We start from the raw sequence: 19,950 nt of genomic DNA, 5'->3' as shown, positions 1-19,950 counted from the left end.
GTGCAGGGGAGATTCACCAGGGTGCTTCCTGGATTAGAGGCCTGAGCTGTAAGGAGAGGCTGGACAAACTTGGGTTGTTTTCTCCAGAGAGGTGGAGGCTTACGGGAGATCTGAGAAATTACAAGAGGCACAGATAGAGTAAACAGCTGGTACCTCACCTACCCATTATCTGGAGACCCTCCATTCCTCCCGTGGCCCACTGTCCTGTCCTATTGATCCCTTCCTCCTCTCACCTACCAGCTTATTACTTCTTCATCCCTCCTCTTCCCTGCCCCCCTCCTTTCCAGTCCTGACGAAACCGACTCATTATTCCTCCCCACAGATGCTGCCTGGCTGAGTTCCTCCAGCATTTTGTGAGTGTTGCATAAGTTCACAGCAGATGTTCGGTGAAGAATTTTTTAAGGCAGAATGGTGGGTGCCTGTAACATACTGCCACGGTGACGGTGGAGACTTAGACAGACGCATGGATATAGAGGGAGATGCTACAGTGTAGGCTGAAAGAATTCAATGAGATTAGTTGAACTAGTTTGGCCCAACATTGTGGTTCCTGTGCAGTACAGTTCTGTGTTTTCTCTAATACACACACACCCCACCCCCCAGCCTGTACCCAGTGTGGGTATAGAGAGCCCTCGGGGCAGGTCCCTCCCCCTCAACCCCCAGTCTGTATCCACTGTGGGCTCTGAGGTCTCCCAGGCCAGGTACTGCACACACACTCCCTCTACCTCACCTGCCCCCCCCCCCCCCAGTCTGTACCCAGTGTGGACATAGAGAGCTCCCGGGACAGGTATCAGACACACACGGCTCCCTCTACCTCACCCCCCAAATCTATACCCAGTGTGGGTATAGAGAGCTCCCAGGCCAGGTATCAGACACACACGCTCCCTCTACCTCACCCCCCAGTCTGTACCCAGTGTGGACATAGAGAGCTCCCGGGACAGGTATCAGACACACACGGCTCCCTCTACCTCACCCCCCCAAATCTATACCCAGTGTGGGTATAGAGAGCTCCCAGGCCAGGTATCAGACACACACGCTCCCTCTACCTCACCCCCCAGTCTGTACCCAGTGTGGACATAGAGAGCCCCCAGGCCAGGTATCAGACACACACGCTCCCTCTACCTCACCCCCCAAATCTGTACCCAGTGTGAGTATAGAGAGCTCCCAGGCCAGGTATCAGACACACACGCTCCCTCTACCTCACCCCCCAAATCTGTACCCAGTGTGAGTATAGAGAGCTCCCAGGTCAGGTATCAGACACACACGCTCCCTCTACCTCACCCCCCAGTCTGTACCCAGTGTGAGTATAGAGAGCTCCCAGGCCAGGTATCAGACACACACGCTCCCTCTACCTCACCCCCCAGTATGTACCCAGTGTGGACATCGAGAGCTCCCAGGCCAGGTATCAGACACACACGCTCCCTCTACCTCACCCCCCAGTCTGTACCCAGTGTGAGTATAGAGAGCTCCCAGGCCAGGTATCAGACACACATGCTCCCTCTACCTCACCGCCCCCGCCAGTCTGTACCCAGTGTGTATAGAGAGCTCCGGGGACAGGTACCAGACACACACACACCCTCTACCTCACCCCCCAGTGTGGGAATTCCAGGACAGAGACAGTGGGTACAGACTGTGTGAGGCTTCCTCTACCTCAACCCCCAGTGTGGGAATCGAGAACCCCTGGGACAGACACGAATGGCTCCCTCACCCCCAGTCTGTACTCATTGCGATATTCCACAGTATCTTTCCTGGACAGAGACCCAGAGCTGGTGAGGACGAGGGTGGGTGTAAAAGATATTTAATATCATATACAAAACCGCGCAAAGTACAAAGTTTCAACTTACACCACCCCTCGAGGTAGATATACTGGTCCCCTCCCTTCTCATTCACCCAGGACTCGAACATGAAGGCACAAGGTGGCCTTCATTAGTCGGGGGATTGAGTTCAAGATCTGCAACCCTGGTCAGACCACACTTGGAATATTGTGTTCAGTTCTCGTTGCATCATTACAGGAAGATGTAGAAGGCTTAGAGAGGGTGCAGAGGAGATTCACCAGGATGCGGCCTGGTTTAGAGAGCATGTTGTATGAGGAAAGTTTAAGCAAGCTAGGGTTTTCCCCTTTAGAATATGCAGGAGGATGAAAGGTGATCTGACGCGGGTATACAAGTTAGTGAGGCACAACCAGTGCCTGTATCCTGTGGTAGAAATGGCAAATAGGGGCTGCTATAATACCCCTTCCTCCCAGGGTACACATGGCTAATATGTGGGGGCATAATGCTAAAATGATTGAAGGAAAGTATAGGGGGATGTCAGGGGGCATTTTTACACAGAGAGTGGTGGATGTGCGGGATGCCCTCTCAGGGATAGTGTCAGAGACTTTTAGATTGGCACATGGATGAAAGAAAAATGATGGACTGTGTGGGTGGGAAGGGTTAGATTGATGGTGGAGTAGGTTACGAGGTCGGTACAACATCGAGGGCCGAAGGGCCTGTACTGTATTGTTCCACGTTGTACAGGTCGACCTTCTCTAATCCAGCACCACTGGGACCGGATTAGTGAAAATGCCGAATTACAGAAGGATCACATTAAGCATGATCAGTGCCAGAGTATGGAAGAAACCAGATTACAGGTAGTCGGATTAGTGAAGGTCGACCTGTACCAGTGAGGCTGTACATAGGGAATCAGTCAGACGCACTTGGAGTACTGTGAGCAGTTTTGGGCCCTGTGTGCTGCCATTGGAAAGGGGAGATTCAGAAGGACGGTCCCTGGATGGAGACGGCTTGACACAGGAGGAGCCACTGGGGTCCTGGGCCTCTACTCGACTGGGGTCAGGAGGAGGGGGAAGATCTCATTGAAAAATGAGGGGAGATTTAATAAGAGGTATATAAAATTATGATGGGTATGGATAGAGTGAATGCAAGCAGGCTTTTTCCACTGAGGCAAGGGGAGAAAAAAACCAGAGGACATGGGTTAAGGGTGAGGGGGGGAAAGTTTAAAGGGAACATTAGGGGGGGCTTCTTCACACAGAGAGTGGTGGGAGTATGGAATGAGCTGCCAGACAAGGTGGTAAATGCAGGTTCTTTTTTAACATTTAAGAATAAATTGGACAGATACATGGATGGGAGGTGTATGGAGGGATATGGTCTGTGTGCAGGTCAGTGGGACTAGGCAGAAAATGGTTCGGCACAGCCAAGAAGGGCCAAAAGGCCTGTTTCTGTGCTGTAGTTTCTATGGTTTCTAAAAGCAGAGGGCACTTGGAGTACTGTGTCCAGTTCTGGTCGCCTCACTATAGGAAGTATGTGAAAGCATTGGAAAGGGTACAGAGGAGATTTACCAGGATGCTGCCTGGTTTAGAGAGTATGCATTATGATCAGAGATTAAGGGAGCTTGGGCTTTACTCTTTGGAGAGAAGGAGGATGAGAGGAGACATGATAGATGTGTACAAGATAATAAGAGGAATAGATAGAGTGGGTAGCCAGCGCCTCTTCCCCAGGGCACCACTGCTCAATACAAGAGGACAAGGCTTTAAGGTAAGGGGTGGGAAGTTCAAGGGGGATATTAGAGGAAGGTTTTTTACTCAGAGAGTGGTTCGTGCGTGGAATGCACTGCCTGAGTCAGTGGTGGAGGCAGATACACTAGTGAAGTTTAAGAGACTACTAGACAGGTATATGGAGGAATTTAAGGTGGGGGGTTATATGGGAGGCAGGGTTTGAGGGTCGGCACAACATAGTGGGCCGAAGGGCCTGTACTGTGCTGTACTATTTTATGTTCTATGTTCTATGGATGTCTCCAGTAGTGGCATAGACTGTGATCCAATAGCATAGCATCAGTGAAAGGGACCTCATTTAGAAATGAGACAAGGAGGAATTTCCTCAGCTGTAAGGTGGTGATCAGTGGGATTCGTTGGCAAGGACAGCTGTGGAGGGCTGGTCATTGATGGTATTTAAGGCAGAGATTGATAGGTTCTTGATGGATAATGGGGGGAACAGAGAGGGTGGGAGAATGGGAATGGGTTAGAATGCGTGAGCAGACAATGGGTTGAATGGCCTCATTCTGCTCTGATATTGTGGATTACCAAGCCACTGGAAGGCCGAATGAAGGACTGAGGGAATGTCCTCTCCCCATCAGCGGAGTTTGATCTCAAAGCAGATGCAGTTGGTGGTCTCACAGTCGGGCAGCTGGAAGGCACAGGCACAGTCACAGAGGGGGCAGCAAGGGCAGTTGCCCCGTCCACAGTCCTGGGGAGGGAGGCAGAGAATGAAAAGTTACAGTAAGGAAATCTGCAGAGTGCTGCTGGGGAGACAAGGAGACGATGGGAGTGATGAAGTGGAGACGGAGACAGAAGATGACAGAGACGGTGAAACAAGGAAGAGACAGGACACGCGGGAAATGGGGTCAGGTGGGGATACGGGGGAGGGCAGGGAGATGAGGGGGAGACAGGAGTCGGGGTAAGAGGAGACAAGTAAAGACGAGAGATGGGATGTGACAGGGTGAGACAAGCGAGACAGGAGACAGATGGGTGAAGACAGTAGATGGGGGTGGGGGGTGATGAGGAAGAGACAGGGCACGGGATAAAGGGACAGACAGTGGGGAGACAGGAGATGGGGGGGGAGTGGTACAGATTCACTGGTGGGAGATGGGAAATGGGTGAAGGTGGGAGATTGGAGATGGGGAGACGGGAATTGGTGAGACGAGAGAGACAAAACACCTCAAGAAAGGGGCAGGCAATCACGAGACATGGAGATATTGTGGGAGTGTGGGCAAGGACAACACTGGGTGAAGGTGGAGAGATGGCAATAGCGATGGACCAATCAATTCGCAAAGAGAGAGAGACGGAGCGCTTCGCACAGGTCAAGAAGAAGAGTTTGAAAAGGGAGCATTTTGCGGGCTTGGTGCAATAGTGGTGGGCCAATCAATTCACAGAGAGAGCTTTGCGCAGGTTGGGGAGGAGTGTTTAAAAATGGAGCGTTTCATGGGGATCAGCGCATTAGCAGCAGACCAATCGATTCGTGATTCATTAGAGGAGCAAATAAAAGTAAAGCAGAGCGGCCATTGTGTGAATGGACCAGTGTCGGAGTGGGAACTCGAGGCTTTGGCTGAAGTGCTTCAGTGAGGAGGCACAGGTAAGGCTTGAATAAAAAGTCACTAAATTACAGCTAATTAACTAAAGTAGGGATGATGTAGGATCAGGTGATGTGCTGTAGCTGCATCATGTGGGAGCTGGTGGACCCCACTGTGGTTCCTGGTGACCACATCTGCAGCAAGTGTTGGCGGCTCGAGGAACTCAGACTCAAAGTTGATGACCTGGAATCTGAGCTTCAAACACTGCAGCACATCAGGGAGGGGGAGAGTTACCTGGATTCTCTGTTTCAGGAGGTAGTCACACCTGTTAGATCAGCTGCTTCAAATTCAGTCTGTGGTCAGGGACTAGAGGGTGTGACTGCGAGTGGGGTGGGGAGTGGGATCCAAGAGGAGTCTCAGCCCTTGAGCTTGTCCAGCAGGTCTGAGATTCTTGCTCCCTGTGTGGATGAGGGTGGGGCTGTAGGAAGGATGAGCAGCCTAACTGTGGCACTGTGGTTCAGGGAGCCATTCCTGAGGCGGGAGAGAAGAGAAATTTAGTGGTAATTGGGGATAGTATAGTCAGGGGAGTAGACAGAGTTCTCTGTCACGAGGATACAGCGTGCCAAAGGCTGTGTTGCCTGCCTGATGTCCGGATTCGGGACATCTTACGTGACCTGCAGAGGAATTTGCAGTGGGAGGGGAAAGATCCAGTTGTCATGGTCCATGTGGGTACCAATGACATAGGTAGAACGAGGAAAGAGGTTCTGCTGAGGGAATTGGAGCAGCTAGGGACTAAACTAAAAAGCAAAACCAAAATGGTGACAATCTCTGGATTACTACCTGAGCCACATGCAAATTGGTTTAGGGTCAAAAAGATTAGAGAATTAAATGTGTGGCTTAGGGATCGGTGTGGGAAAAGTGGGTTTGAATTCATGGGAAATTGGCACCAGTATTGGGGAAGGAGGAAGCTGTACCAATGGGGCAGGCTCCACCTGAACCGGGATGGGGCCTGGATCCCAGCGAATCGCTAACTAGGGCTGTGGATAGGGCATTAAACTGAATAATTGGGGGAGGGTCAACAGATTGGAGAAGTGTGGATAAAGTAAAAAAGAAAAGTGTGAATAAAGATAAAGAAAAAGGCAAAAGATTAAAAAAAAAAGTTAAGAATGGAGTGAAGAAAGGTCAAGCGCAAAACATTACAAGAATTTAAAAGCACAGTGAGTGTAAGGGCCCTTTATCTGAATGCCCGTAGTATTCGAAACAAGGTCAGTGAACTTGTGGCACAAATCAGTACAAAGAGGTATGATTTAGTGGCTCTTACAGAGACGTGGTTGCAGGGTGGAAAGGATTGGGAATTAAATATCCAAGGATATCTGGTAATACGGAAGGATAGGCAGGAAGGTAAGGGAGGTGGGGTAGCGCTCTTAATTAAAGATGAGATCAGGGTGATGGTGAGAGAAGATATCAGATCCAAGGAGCAGAACATTGAATCTATTTGGGTAGAGATTAGGAACAGTAAAGGGAAAAAAATCACTGGCGGGCGTTGTCTATCAGCCACCGAATAACAACATTACAGTGGTACAGGCAATAAACAGAGAAATATCTGAGGCATGACAGAATGGAACAACAGTTATCGTGGGGGACTTTAACTTGCTCATAGATTGGGTGAACCAAGCTGGTCGAGGCAGTCCTGAGGAGGACTTCATAGTATGCATCCATGATGGCTTTCTTGAACAGCATGTTACTGAACCTACAAGGGAACGTGTTATCTTAGATCTGGTCCTGTGTAATGAGACAGGTAAAATTAGTGATCTTGCAGTTAGGGATCCTCTTGGAAAGAGTGATCACAGTATGACTGAATTTCTCACACATGGAGGGTGCAATCTAAAACCAGTGTGTTATGCCTAAACAATGGGATGAAGGAGGATTTGGCTAGTGTAGACCGGGAATACAGACTATATGGTGGGATGGTTGAGGAACAGTGGAAGACTTTTCAAAGGGATTTTTCACATGCTCAACAAAGGTATATTCCAGTTAAAAGCAAGGACAGTAAGGGTGGGGAGAGCCAGCCTTGTGGACATCCAAGGAAATAAAAGAAGGGATCAAACTAAAAGCTCGTGCATACAAAGTCACCAAGAGTAATGGGAAACTGGAAGTTTGGGAAAACTTTAAAAAGCAACAAAGAAACACTAAGCAAGCAAGAAAGAAAGGGAAGCTATATTATGAAAATAAACTAGCACAAAATATAAAAACAGATAATAAACATTTTTTATCTGTTTTATCTAAGGGTGGCTAAAGTGAATATAGGTCCCTTGGAGAATTGATATTGGCTTTGAATTACTTTTTTGTGCCTGTCTTCATGGTGGAGGACACATCTAACGTGCCAAAGAGAGATGTTATGGATGCGATGGGAGATGATGACCTCGATCAATTGCTATCACTAAAGAGGTAGCGCTGAGCAAACTTGTGGGCCTGAAGACAGGTAAGTCCCCTGGTCCTGATGGAATGCATCCCAGGGCACTGAAAGAAATGGCAGAAGTTATAGTAGAGGCTTTGGTGATGATTGACTAAAATTCTCTGGATTCTGGGCAGGTTCCGGAGGATTAGAAGACAGTGAATGTCACGCCACTGTTCAACAAAGGATGTAGGCAAAAGGCAGGTAACGAAAGGACAGTTATTTTAACATTTGCAGTTGGGAAAATGCTTGAAGCTATCATTAAAGAAGAAATAGCGAGGCTTCTGGAAAGAAATGGATCCATCAGGCAGATGCAGCATGGATTTCTTGGATTTCCAGAAGGCATTTGATAAGGTGCCACATAAAAGACTTATCCATAAGATAAGGATGCATAGAGTTGGGGGTGATGCATTAGCGTGGATAGAGGATTGGTTAAGTAACAGAAAGCAGAGAGTTGGGATACATGGGTGTTACTCTGGTTGGCAATCAGTGGTGAGTGGTGTGCTGGGCCCACAACTGTTCACAATATACATTCATGATCTGGAAGGGGGGCCGAGTGTAGTTTATCTAAGTTTGCTGATGATACTAAATTTGGAAAAGCAAATTGTGCAGAAGATACAGAGAGTCAGCAGAGAGATAATAGATAAGTGAGTGGGCAAGGGTCTGGCAGACGGAGTACAACGTTGGTAAATGTGAGGTCATCCACTTTGGAAGGAAAAAATGAAAGAGCAGATTATTATTTAAATGGTAAAAGATTGCAGCATGCTGCTATGCAGAGGGACTAGGAGTGCTTGTGCATGAATCACAAAAGGTTGGTTTGCAAGTGCAGGAGGCTATCGAGAAGGCAAATGGAATGTTGGCCTTCATTGCGAGAGGGGTTGAATTTAAGAGCAGGGAGGTTATGCTACAACTGTACAAGATTCCGCACCTGGAGTACTGCGTGCAGTTCTGGTCTCCTTACTTGAGGAAGGATATACTGGGTTTGGAGGTGGTGCAGATTGATTGCAGAGATGAAGGGGTTAGACTATGAGGAGAGATTGAGTCGCCTGGGACTGTACTCTCTGGAATTCAGAAGACTAAGAGGAGATCTTATAGAATAATGAAATTATGAAAGGCTCAAGATTCAGGGGAGTAGATTTATAATGGAGACGGGAAGGAACTGCTTTTCCCAGAGGGTGGTGAGTCTGTGGAATTCTCTGCCCAATGAAGCAGTGGAGGCTACCTCAGTAAATATATTTAACATTTTTGCATAGTAGGGGGGGAATTAAGGGTTATGTGGAAAAGGCAGGCAGGTGGAGATGAGTCCGTGGTCAGATCAGCCACAATCTTATTGAATGGCGGAGCAGGCTCGACGGGCCAGATGGCCGACTCCTGCTCCTATTTCTTATGTTCTCATGTTAGTGGGGTGAGACATGACATGGGGAGAAAGGGGCAGACGGTGGGAGATGGGAGACAGGAACTGGGGAAGGATGTAATGGACACTCACCAGCGAGCGAGGACAGCAATGGTCCATACACTTGGTGAGGGTGGGCAGGCGACAGTCACAACTCTGGGCCAGAGTCAGCAGACACTGGCCACACGGACTGTCCTCACCCAGACCCCCACAGTTGCTCTCTCCACACACCCCTTGTGCCTACAGAGAGGAGGAAGTGTCAATATGGCACCAGGTACCTTATAAACCCCCACCCCAACCCCTCAATTATTCCTAACCCATCTCCACCCCTCCTATCCCACCACCCCACCACCCCTCCTCTCCCACCTCCAACCCTCCCCCCTCCTATCCCACCACCCCTCAATTCTCTCCCTTTCTTCTCTTCCCTCTCCCTCATTGCCCTGCTCCACCCATCCAGCACCTCTCCCTTCCCTCCTCCCATCCTCCTTTTCTGCTCTTCCCAACTTCCCTCCCCTAACCCATTCTCATGCCCCCCTCCTCCTCTCCCTCCCTACCCTGCTCCTCCTTGTACTCCCTCCTCCTCTCCACCACCTCCCCGCAATATCCCTCTTCCCTCTCCCTTGGCCACCACTCTTCCCTCTCCCTCAACCCTCAGCCCTCTCCAAACCATCCCTCGTTCCCCCCTCACCAGCAGCCACTGATGAACGATTCCAAACCGTCTCTCGTTCCCCCCTCCTCTCCCCCTCACCAGCAGCCACTGACGAATGGTTCCAAACCATCCCTCGTTCCCCCCTCACCAGCAGCCACTGACGAACGATTCCAAACCATCCCTCGTTCCCCCCTCACCAGCAGCCACTGACAAACAATTCCAAACCATCCCTCGTTCCCCCCTCACCAGCAGCCACTGACGAACGATTCCAAACCATCCCTCGTTCCCCCCTCACCAGCAGCCACTGACGAACGATTCCAAACCATCCCTCGTTCCCCCCTCCTCTCCCCCTCACCAGCAGCCACTGACGAACGATTCCAAACCATCCCTCGTTCCCCCCTCCTCTCCCCCTCACCAGCAGCCACTGACGAACGATGACTGCCATCACTACCAGCACCAGGTAGACGCCGACCACCAGAATAATGATGGCGGGGAGGGGAATCAGCAGTTGTGGGGGGGCAACGGTCACCAGCACTGGGCTTCTCATCGTCAGGGGCTGCGGGCAGAGAGAACAGGGGCCCCATTAAACAAGGCAGGCAGGTTAACCAATCCACACCAACAATAACCTGCCCAATCCATGACCTACTCAGGAACCAGTCCATACCATCATTAACCTGGGGTGACTGGACCAGATCCCTTTATAACCAAGGATGTGGTTTTGGGGTACTTGGAGGCAGATGAAAAAATAGGCCGGTCAGCATGGTTTCCTTAAGGGGAAAATTTGCCTCCTAAATCTGTTGGAATTCTTTGAAGAAAGAAGAAGACCTTAAGACATAGGAGCACAGTGAGGCCATTCAGCCCATCGAGTATGCTCTGCCATTCCATCATGGCTGATCCCAGATCCCACTCAACCCCATACACCTGTCTTCTTGCCATATCCTGACCATCCTTTAACTATACCCACAGCTTGGCCTCCACTGCAGTCTGTGGCAGAGCATTCCACAAATTCACTACCCTCTGGAGAAAATAATTCATCCTTACTTCTGTTCTAAAAGGTCACCCCTCAATTTTGAGGCTGTGCCCTCTAGTTCTGGATAGCCCCACCACAGGGTACATCCTCTCCACACCTACCCGACCAAGTCTTTTCAACATTCGGTAGGTTTCAATGAGACCCCCCACATTCCTCTAAATTTCAGTGAGTACAGGCGCAACGGTGCAAATGCTCCTCATATGTTAATCCTTTACTTCCTGGAATCATCCACGTAAACCTCCTCTGGACTCCTTCCAATGCCAACACATCCTTTCTAATATATGGCCCCCGAAACTGTTGACAATGCTCCAATACAGATTGAAAAGGAGGAGGTGCTTGCTGTCTTGAGGAAAATTAAAGTGGATAAATCCCCGGGACCTGACAGAGTGTTCCCTCGGACCTTGAAGGAGACTAGTGTTGAAATTGCCGGGGCCATGGCAGAAATATTTAAAATGTTGCAGTCTACGGGTGAAGTGCCGGAGGATTGGAGAGTGGCTCATGTTGTTCCGTTGTTTAAAAAACGATCGAAAAGTAATCCGGGAAATTATAGGCCGGTGAGTTTAACGTCAGTAGTAGGTAAGTTATTGGAGGGAGTACTAAGACACAGAATCTACAAGCATTTGGATAGACAGGGGCTTATTAGGGAGAGTCAACATGGCTTTGTGCGTGGTAGGTCATGTCTGACCAATCTGTTGGAGTTTTTCGAGGAGGTTACCAGGAAAGTGGATGAAGGGAAGGCAGTGGATATTGTCTACATGGACTTCAGTAAGGCCTTTGACAAGGTCCCGCATGGGAGGTTAGTTAGGAAAATTCAGTCGCTAGGTATACATGGAGAGGTGGTAAATTGGATTAGACATTGGCTCAATGGAAGAAGCCAGAGAGTGGTGGTAGAGAATTGCTTCTCTGAGTGGAGGCCTGTGACTAGTGGTGTGCCATAGGGATCAGTGCTGGGTCCAATGTTATTTGTCATCTATATCAATGATCTGGATAATAATGTGGTAAATTGGATCAGCAAGTTTGCTGATGATACAAAGATTGGAGGTGTAGTAGACAGTGAGGAAGGTTTTCAGAGCCTGCAGAGGGACTTGGACCAGCTGGAAAAATGGGCTGAAAAATGGCAGATGGAGTTTACTACAGACAAGTGTGAGGTATTGCACGTTGGAAGGACAAACCAAGGTAGAACATACAGGGTTAATGGTAAGGCACTGAGGAGTGCAGTGGAACAGAGGGATCTGGGAATACAGATACAAAATTCCCTAAAAGTGTCGTCACAGGTAGATAGGGTCGTAAAGAGAGCTTTTGGTACATTGGTCTTTATTAATCGAAGTATTGAGTATAAGAGCTAGAATGTTATGATGAGGTTGTATAAGGCATTGGTGAGGCTGAATCTGGAGTATTGTGTTCAGTTTTGGTCACCAAATTGCAGGAAGGATATAAATAAGGTTGAAAGAGTGCAGAGAAGGTTTACAAGTATGTTGCCAGGACTTGAGAAACTCAGTTACAGAGAAAGGTTGAATAGGTTAGGACTTTATTCCCTGGAGTGTAGAAGAATGAGGGGAGATTTGATAGAGGTATATAAAATTATGATGGGTATAGATAGAGTGAATGCAAGCAGGCTTTTTCCGCTGAGGCTAGGGGAGAAAAAAACCAGAGGACATGGGTTAAGGGTGAGGGGGGGAAAGTTTAAAGAGAACATTGGGGGGGGGCTTCTTCACACAGAGAGTGGTGGGAGTATGGAATGAGCTGCCAGACGAGGTGGTAAATGCGGGTTCTTTTTTAACATTTAAGAATAAATTGGACAGATACATGGATGGGAGGTGTATGGAGGGATATGGTCCGTGTGCAGGTCAGTGGGACTAGGCAGAAAATGGTTCAGCACAGCCAAGAAGGGCCAAAGGGCCTGTTTCTGTGCTGTAGTTTCTATGGTTCTATGGTACTCTTGACTAGTGTCTTACAAAGCCTCAGCATTACCTCCCTGCTCTCATATTCTACTCCCCTTGAAACCAGCAGGACAGACAAAGGAAAATCGAAGGATGTTGTGTAGTTGGATTTTCTGGCCACGCATGAGGCTGCTTATGGATGGAGCATTGGCTGATTGGCAGGGGGCAGAATGTGTGAAGAACGGAAGCCTTTCTGGTACTTTGACTTTAATTAGTGGTGTTCCACAGGGCTGTGTGATGGGTCCACTTCCTTTTACATTATATATCAATAATTTGGATGATAGAATTGATGGCTTTGTGGCCGAGTTTGTGTACGATACAAAGACAGGTGGAGGGCCAGGTAGTTTCTCAGAAGTAGAGAGGCTACAGGTTGGGAGAATAGGCAAAGGAGTGGCAGATGGAATACAGTGTCTGGAAGTGAATGGTCGTGCACTTTGGCGGAAGAAATAAAAGTGTAGACCATTTTCTAAATGGAGAGTAAATTCAAGAAGCTGAGGTGCAAATGGACTTGGGAGACCTTGTGCAGGATTCCCTAAAGGTTCATTTGCAGGTTGAGTTGGTGGTGAGGAAGGCAAATGCAATGTTAGCATTCATTTCAAGAGGACTGGAATATAAAAGCAAGGATGTAATGTTGAAGCTTTATAAAGAACTAGTGAGGCCTCTCTGGAGTTTGTGAGCAATTTTGGGCCCTTATCTAAGAAAGGATGTGTTGACATAGGAGGTTCCTGACAATTATTCAGGGATTGAAAGGCATGTCATATGAGGAACATGATGGCTCTGGGCATCTACTGACTGGAATTCAGAAAAATTAGGGGGAAATCTGATTGAAACCCATCAAATGTTGAAAGACAGAGTGGATGTGGAGAGGATGCTTCCAATGGTGGGGGAGCCTAGAACCAGTGGACACAGCTTTAAAATAGAAAGATGCCCATTTAGAATGGAGAGGAGGAGGAATTTCTCTATCCAGAGAGTGGTGAATCTGTGGAATTTGTTGCCACAGGCGGCTGTGGAGGCCAGGTCTTTGGGTATATTTAAGGCAGAGGTTGATAGATTATTGATTAGTCAGGGCATGAAGGGATACAGGGAGCAGGCAGGAGATTGGGGCTGAGAGGGAAATGGATCAGCCGTGGTTAAATAGTGGAGCAGACTCAATGGACCAAATGGCCAAATTCTGCCCCTATGTCTTATGCACATCCATCCACTAGGCACAAGGATGGCTACAAGACTAAATGATTCTGTAGTTTGATAAGATGTACCCTTCATCTCCCAATCTACCTCGTTGTGACAGTCGCATCTTACTGTTTGCCTGTAGTTTCTCTATAGCTGTTACAATTTATTCTATGTTCTGTTGTTGTTTGACCTTGTTCTACCTGAATGCACTGTGTAACGATATGATCTGTATGAACAGTGTCCACAACAAGCTTTTCAATGGTACCCTAGCCTGAAGGAAGGAAAGAAATGAGGGAAGGGGAGTTACAATCCTCACCGCCATTGAAGGGTGGGTGGCCCTGCTCATCACAGGGGGTCAGGCCTTCATCGATCGGCAGGGTCTCTGTGGCAGGGAGGGAGAGAAATGTTCCCAGGTACCAGTAACATCTCCCTCTTCTTCTCGCGCCTGTCTCCTGCGTCTTCCCTCCACCACCAGCCCTCCACTCCCCACCACCAACTGTCCCCTCCCTCTGTCCTGAACAGCCCACAATTACCCCCTTCCTCTCCCCCTCCACCATCATCCCCCCTCTCCCCAACACACCAAATCCCACTACCCCCAACAGTCCCCTCCCACTCCTCCAGCAGCCCTCCTCTACTACCCATTCCTCTCCCCAACACCCCTTCTTTACCCCTCACCATCATCCCTCCTTTCCCGATCACACCAAATCTCCCCTTCCTCCTCCCTACTACCCTCATTTCCCCTTCCCCCCCACCACCTCCTCCTCTGCCCCTCACCATCACACCTAATCTCACCCTCTCCCCACCACCCTATCCCCCTCCAGATCACCCATCCTCTCCCCTGCATTCCTTTCCCCTTCCTCACCTCTCCCTCTACTCCACTAGCCCACACAATCCCTCCCCACTCCCTTTCCCTCACTACCCCCTTCATTCCCTACTCCCACTTCCCCCTCCCCACTCTCTCCCCTCATTCTCCCTCCCCACCCTCTCCCCTCCTTCTCCCTCCCCGCCCTCTCCCCTCCTTTTCCCTCCCCACCCTCTCCCTCCTTCTCCCTCCCCACCCTCTCCCCTCCTTCTCCCTCCCCACCCTCACCCCTCCTTCTCCACCCTCTCTTCTCCTTCTCCCTCCCCCCACCCTCTCCCCTCCCCCTCCCCCCCACCCTCTCCCCTCCCCCTCCCACCCTCCCTCTCCCTCCCCCTCTCCCACCCTCCCTCCCCCTCCCCCTCTCCCCCCTCACCCTCTCCCCCTCCCTCTCCCCCCTCCCCACCCTCTCCCTCCCTCCCCACCCTCTCCCCCTCCCTCTCCCCCTCCCCACCCTCTCCCTCTCCCCCTCCCCACCCTCTCCCCCTCCCCTCCCCCTCCCCCTCCCCACCCTCTCCCCCTCCCCTCCCCACCCTCTCCCCCTCCTCACCCTCTCCCCTCCCCCTCCTCTCACTCTCCCCCTCCTCTCCCTCTCCCCCTCTCCCTCCTCCTCCCCCTCCTCCTCCCCCTCCTCTCCCTCTCCCCTCCCTCTCCCCACCCTCTCCCCTCCCTCACCCTCTCCCCTCCCTCACCCTCTCCCCTCCCTCACCCTCACCCTCACCCTCTCCCCTCCCTCACCCTCACCCTCACCCTCACCCTCTCCCCTCCCTCACCCTCACCCCCTCCCCCTCCCCATCCCCCTCCCCCTCCCCATCCCCCTCCCCATCCCCCTCCCCATCCCCCTCTCCCTCCCTCCCTCTCCCTCTCCCTCTCCCTCTCTCTCTCCCTCTCCCCACCCTCTCCCCACCATCTCTCTCGTCTGCGATGCGGCACCTCCCGAGGGGGAGAGAAGGAAAACCGTCAACTCTGACACCATCACCGGGGCAACTGCTCCCGCCCATCGGGGAACGGCCCGAACTGCAGCCAATCGCATTGGAGACAGCGGAAGTAGGGCGTCCAATTGAATCTATCGTTTGGCTGTCATGGCCGATTAGACCAATCGGAATGCAGAAGCTTCAGCCAATTGGAGTGAGCGGGATGAACGTACCAATGGTAGGATAGGGTTAAAGTGACGGAAAGAGCCAATAGACGGCGAGAGGAAGCCGTCACTCTGCGGGACTGGCCAATTGGGTGGAGACGGCGGGGGCGGGGGCGGGACCGGTTCGGATGGCGGGCTGATGAGGGTCGTTCGCAGGGCGAGTTCGCCTTCATCGGTCCGGGCAGCGGCCGAGCGCCGGGGAATCATGTCAGGTCCAGTCAGGCCGCCGCTGGGGAACTGCGAACCGTTGTGACACCGGGCGGGCAGAGACGGGGCTGGTGCAGAGATGGAGTAGGCAGAGGAGATTAGGTGGCCAGTGGATTACTAAATTAATTCGTTCGGTGAAACATTGTGGCTGTACTAAGGCGGGAGAATAGAGCTGAGAGGGAAAAATAAATAAAACCATAGACACAGGAGCAGAATTAGACCATCTGGCTGATCGCTCTACCCCTCCTCAGCCCCACTCCCCGTAACCATTGATGCCGTGCCCAATCGAGAACCCATCAATCTCTGCCTTAAATACACCCACAGCTATCTATGGCAAGAAATTCCACAAATTCGCCCCCTCTGGCTAAAGAACCTTCTCCGCATCTCTGTTTTAAATGGACGCCCCTTTATCCTGAGGCTGTGCCCTCTTGTCCTAGACTCCCCCACCATGGGAAACATCTTTTCCACCTCTTCTCTGTCCAGGCCTTTCAACATTCGAAAGGTTTCAATGAGATCCCCCCTCATCCTTCTGAATTCCAACGGTTACAGACCCAGATCTATCAAACGTTCCTCGTATGATAACCTTTTAATTCCTGGAATCATCCTTGAGAACCTCCGCTGGACCCTCTCCAATACCAGCACATCTTTTCCAAGATGAGGAGCCCAAAACTGTTCACAATACTCGAGGTGAGGCCTCACCAATGTCTCATAAATACTCAGTATCACATCCCTGCTCTTGTATTCTAGACCTCTTCAAATGAATGCCAACATTGCATTTGCCTTCCTCACCACCGACTCAGCCTGCAAGTTCTGCACAAGGACTCCCCAATTCCATTTGCATCTCAGACTTTTGCATTTTCTCCCCTTTAGAAAATAGTTGCACATTTTTTTTCAATTTTGTATTTCATTTGCCATTTTCTTTTGTCATTTATTTTTTATTGAAGTTCATCATCAAACAAAACTTTCCATAAGATGTATTTCAGATACTGTACATATATATCATATAATCATATTTGTCACAAATCTCCACATAATATTTATCTGAAGTATACACATATAGAAAGGAGAGGAAAGAAAGAACAATCGAAAGAAGAAAACTACATACAGAGTAGGGAGTGATCTTGTTTTACAACATATTCATTGACTTGTGAGAATAATTAATGATGCCCAAATATTTGACAGACTCTTGTTTGCCATGCCCAAGGATATCTACTTTCAATTTCTCTTGGTGGGCTATAGTTATATGAAAGTAGTTGGGTTTTATCTATGTTGATCCTGTATCCTGATAATTGGCCATATTGTTCAAAGGATTGCATCAATTTAGGTAAAGAGTATGTTGGTTGTTCTAGATAGATCAAAATGTCATCCACGTAACAGGCCAATTAATGCTCTGTCCCTTAATGGTAATTCCCCTGATACCTTCATTTTGTCTGATGTATTGAGCTAATGATTCCAGATATAATGTGAAGAGTAGCGGTGACCATGCACAACCCTGTCTCGTGCCCCTTTCTAGGGTAAAACTATTAGAAACATAGAAACATAGAAAATAGGTGCAGGAGTAGGCCATTCGGCCCTTCGAGCCTGCACCGCCATTTATTATGATCATGGCTGATCATCCAACTCAGAACCCAGCCTTCCCTCCATACCCCCTGACCCCTGTAGCCACAAGGGCCATATCTAACTTCCTTTTAAACATAGCTAATGAACTGGCCTCAACAGTTTGCTGTGGCAGAGAATTCCACAGATTCACCACTCTCTGTGTGAAGAAGTTTTTCCTAACCTCGGTCCTAAAAGGCTTCCCCTCTATCCTCAAACTGTGACCCCTCGTTCTAGACCTCCCCAACATCGGGAACAATCTTCCTGCATCTAGCCTGTCCAATCCCTTTAGGATCTTATACGTTTCAATCAGATCCCCCCTCAATCTTCTAAATTCCAACGAGTACAAGCCCAGTTCATCCAGTCTTTCTTCATATGAAAGACCTGCCATCCCAGGAATCAATCTGGTGAACCTTCTTTGTACTCCCTCTATGGCAAAGATGTCTTTCCTCAGATTAGGGGACCAAAACTGCACACAATACTCCAGGTGTGGTCTCACCAAGGCCTTGTACAACTGCAGTAGTACCTCCCTGCTCCTGTACTCGAATCCTCTCGCTATAAATGCCAGCATACCGTTCGCCTTTTTCACCGCCTGCTGTACCTGCATGCCCACTTTCAATGACTGGTGTATAATGACACCCAGGTCTCGTTGCACCTCCCCTTTTCCTAATCGGCCACCATTCAGATAATAATCTGTTTTCCTATTTTTGCCACCAAAGTGGATAACTTCACATTTATCCACATTAAATTGCATCTGCCATGAGTTTGCCCACTCACCCAACCTATCCAAGTCACCCTGCATCCTCTTAGCATCCTCCTCACTGCTAACACTGCCACCCAGCTTCGTGTCATCCGCAAACTTGGAGATGCTGCATTTAATTCCCTCATCCAAGTCATTAATATATATTGTAAACAACTGGGGTCCCAGCACTGAGCCTTGCGGTACCCCACTAGTCACTGCCTGCCATTCTGAAAAGGTCCCGTTTATTCCCACTCTTTGCTTCCTGTCTGCTAACCAATTCTCCACCCACACCAATACCATACCCCCAATACCGTGTGCTTTAAGTTTGCACACTAATCTCCTGTGTGGGACCTTGTCAAAAGCCTTTTGAAAATCCAAATATACCACATCCACTGGTTCTCCCCTATCCACTCTACTAGTTACATCCTCAAAAAATTCTATGAGATTCGTCAGACATGATTTTCCTTTCACAAATCCATGCTGACTTTGTCCGATCATTTCACCGCTTTCCAAATGTGCTGTTATCACATCCTTGATAACTGACTCCAGCAGTTTCCCCACCACCGACGTTAGGCTAACCGGCCTATAATTCCCCGGTTTCTCTCTCCCTCCTTTTTTAAAAAGTGGGGTTACATTAGCCACCCTCCAATCCTCAGGAACTAGTCCAGAATCTAACGAGTTTTGAAAAATTATCACTAATGCATCCACTATTTCTTGGGCCACTTCCTTAAGCACTCTGGGATGCAGACCATCTGGCCCTGGGGATTTATCTGCCTTCAATCCCTTCAATTTACCTAACACCACTTCCCTACTAACATGTATTTCGCTCAGTTCCTCCATCTCACTGGACCCTCTGTCCCTTACTATTTCTGGAAGATTATTTATGTCCTCCTTAGTGAAGACAGAACCAAAGTAATTATTCAATTGGTCTGCCATTAGATAAATATCCATTGATTTTAATCCTAGCAGTAGGATTGTCATACAGTGCCTGTATAGTTTTAATAATTGTGTCATGTAGACCAAATCTATGTAAAACTCTGTAAAGAAAGTTCCAATTAACCAAATCAAGCGTCCATGCTGATCACTATTGCTTCAATTTCATTTTTTAAATATGATACATATTTGAGGATGTAACTAGTAGAGTGGATAGGGGAGAACCAGTGGATGTGGTATATTTGGATTTTCAAAAGGCTTTTGACAAGGTCCCACATAGGAGATTAGTGTGCAAACTTAAAGCACACGGTATTGGGGGTAAGGTATTGGTGTGGGTGGAGAATTGGTTAGCAGACAGGAAGCAAAGAGTGGGAATAAACGGGACCTTTTCAGAATGGCAGGCGGTGACTAGTGGGGTACCGCAAGGCTCAGTGCTGGGACCCCAGTTGTTTACAATATATATTAATGACTTGGATGAGGGAATTAAATGCAGCATCTCCAAGTTTGCGGATGACACGAAGCTGGGTGGCAGTGTTAGCAGTGAGGAGGATGCTAAGAGGATGCAGGGTGACTTGGATAGGTTGGGTGAGTGGGCAAACTCATGGCAGATGCAATTTAATGTGGATAAATGTGAAGTTATCCACTTTGGTGGCAAAAATAGGAAAACAGATTATTATCTGAATGGTGGCCGATTAGGAAAAGGGGAGGTGCAACGAGACCTGGGTGTCATTATACACCAGTCATTGAAAGTGGGCATGCAGGTACAGCAGGCGGTGAAAA

The 19,950-nt window shown here is 49.1% G+C and overlaps 1 protein-coding gene across 1 annotated transcript; it reads right to left on the bottom strand.

The window, feature by feature from the left end:
• Positions 1-1,785: 1,785 nt before the first annotated feature.
• Positions 1,786-15,537, bottom strand: si:ch211-198p11.6 (uncharacterized). The gene is made up of 5 exons (XM_063063428.1): positions 15,462-15,537; positions 14,012-14,077; positions 9,971-10,111; positions 9,000-9,146; positions 1,786-4,235 (listed from the first exon to the last, which is right to left on the bottom strand). The coding sequence occupies exons 2-5, from the start codon at positions 14,039-14,041 to the stop codon at positions 4,122-4,124; spliced, it is 432 nt and encodes a 143-aa protein (XP_062919498.1). The 5' UTR covers positions 14,042-14,077; positions 15,462-15,537; the 3' UTR covers positions 1,786-4,121.
• Between the last annotated feature and the right edge of the window lie 4,413 nt (positions 15,538-19,950).

Source organism: Mobula hypostoma, chromosome 11 (genome assembly GCF_963921235.1).
Source record: "Mobula hypostoma chromosome 11, sMobHyp1.1, whole genome shotgun sequence".
In the NCBI taxonomy this organism is placed as follows: domain Eukaryota; kingdom Metazoa; phylum Chordata; class Chondrichthyes; order Myliobatiformes; family Myliobatidae; genus Mobula; species Mobula hypostoma.
This window is presented reverse-complemented; position numbering and strand designations above follow the sequence as displayed.

What these genes read in the sequence shown, in the direction of transcription:
- si:ch211-198p11.6 (XM_063063428.1), bottom strand. Translation starts at nt 14,041, where the DNA reads ATGAGCAGGGCCACCCACCCTTCAATGGCG. An exon ending in CCACCCACCCTTCAATGGCG is followed by an intron (nt 10,112 to 14,011) that starts GTGAGGATTGTA and finishes CTCTGCCCGCAG; the next exon opens with CCCCTGACGATGAGAAGCCC. An exon ending in ATTGCTGTCCTCGCTCGCTG is followed by an intron (nt 4,236 to 8,999) that starts GTGAGTGTCCAT and finishes CTCCCTCCCCAG; the next exon opens with GACTGTGGACGGGGCAACTG.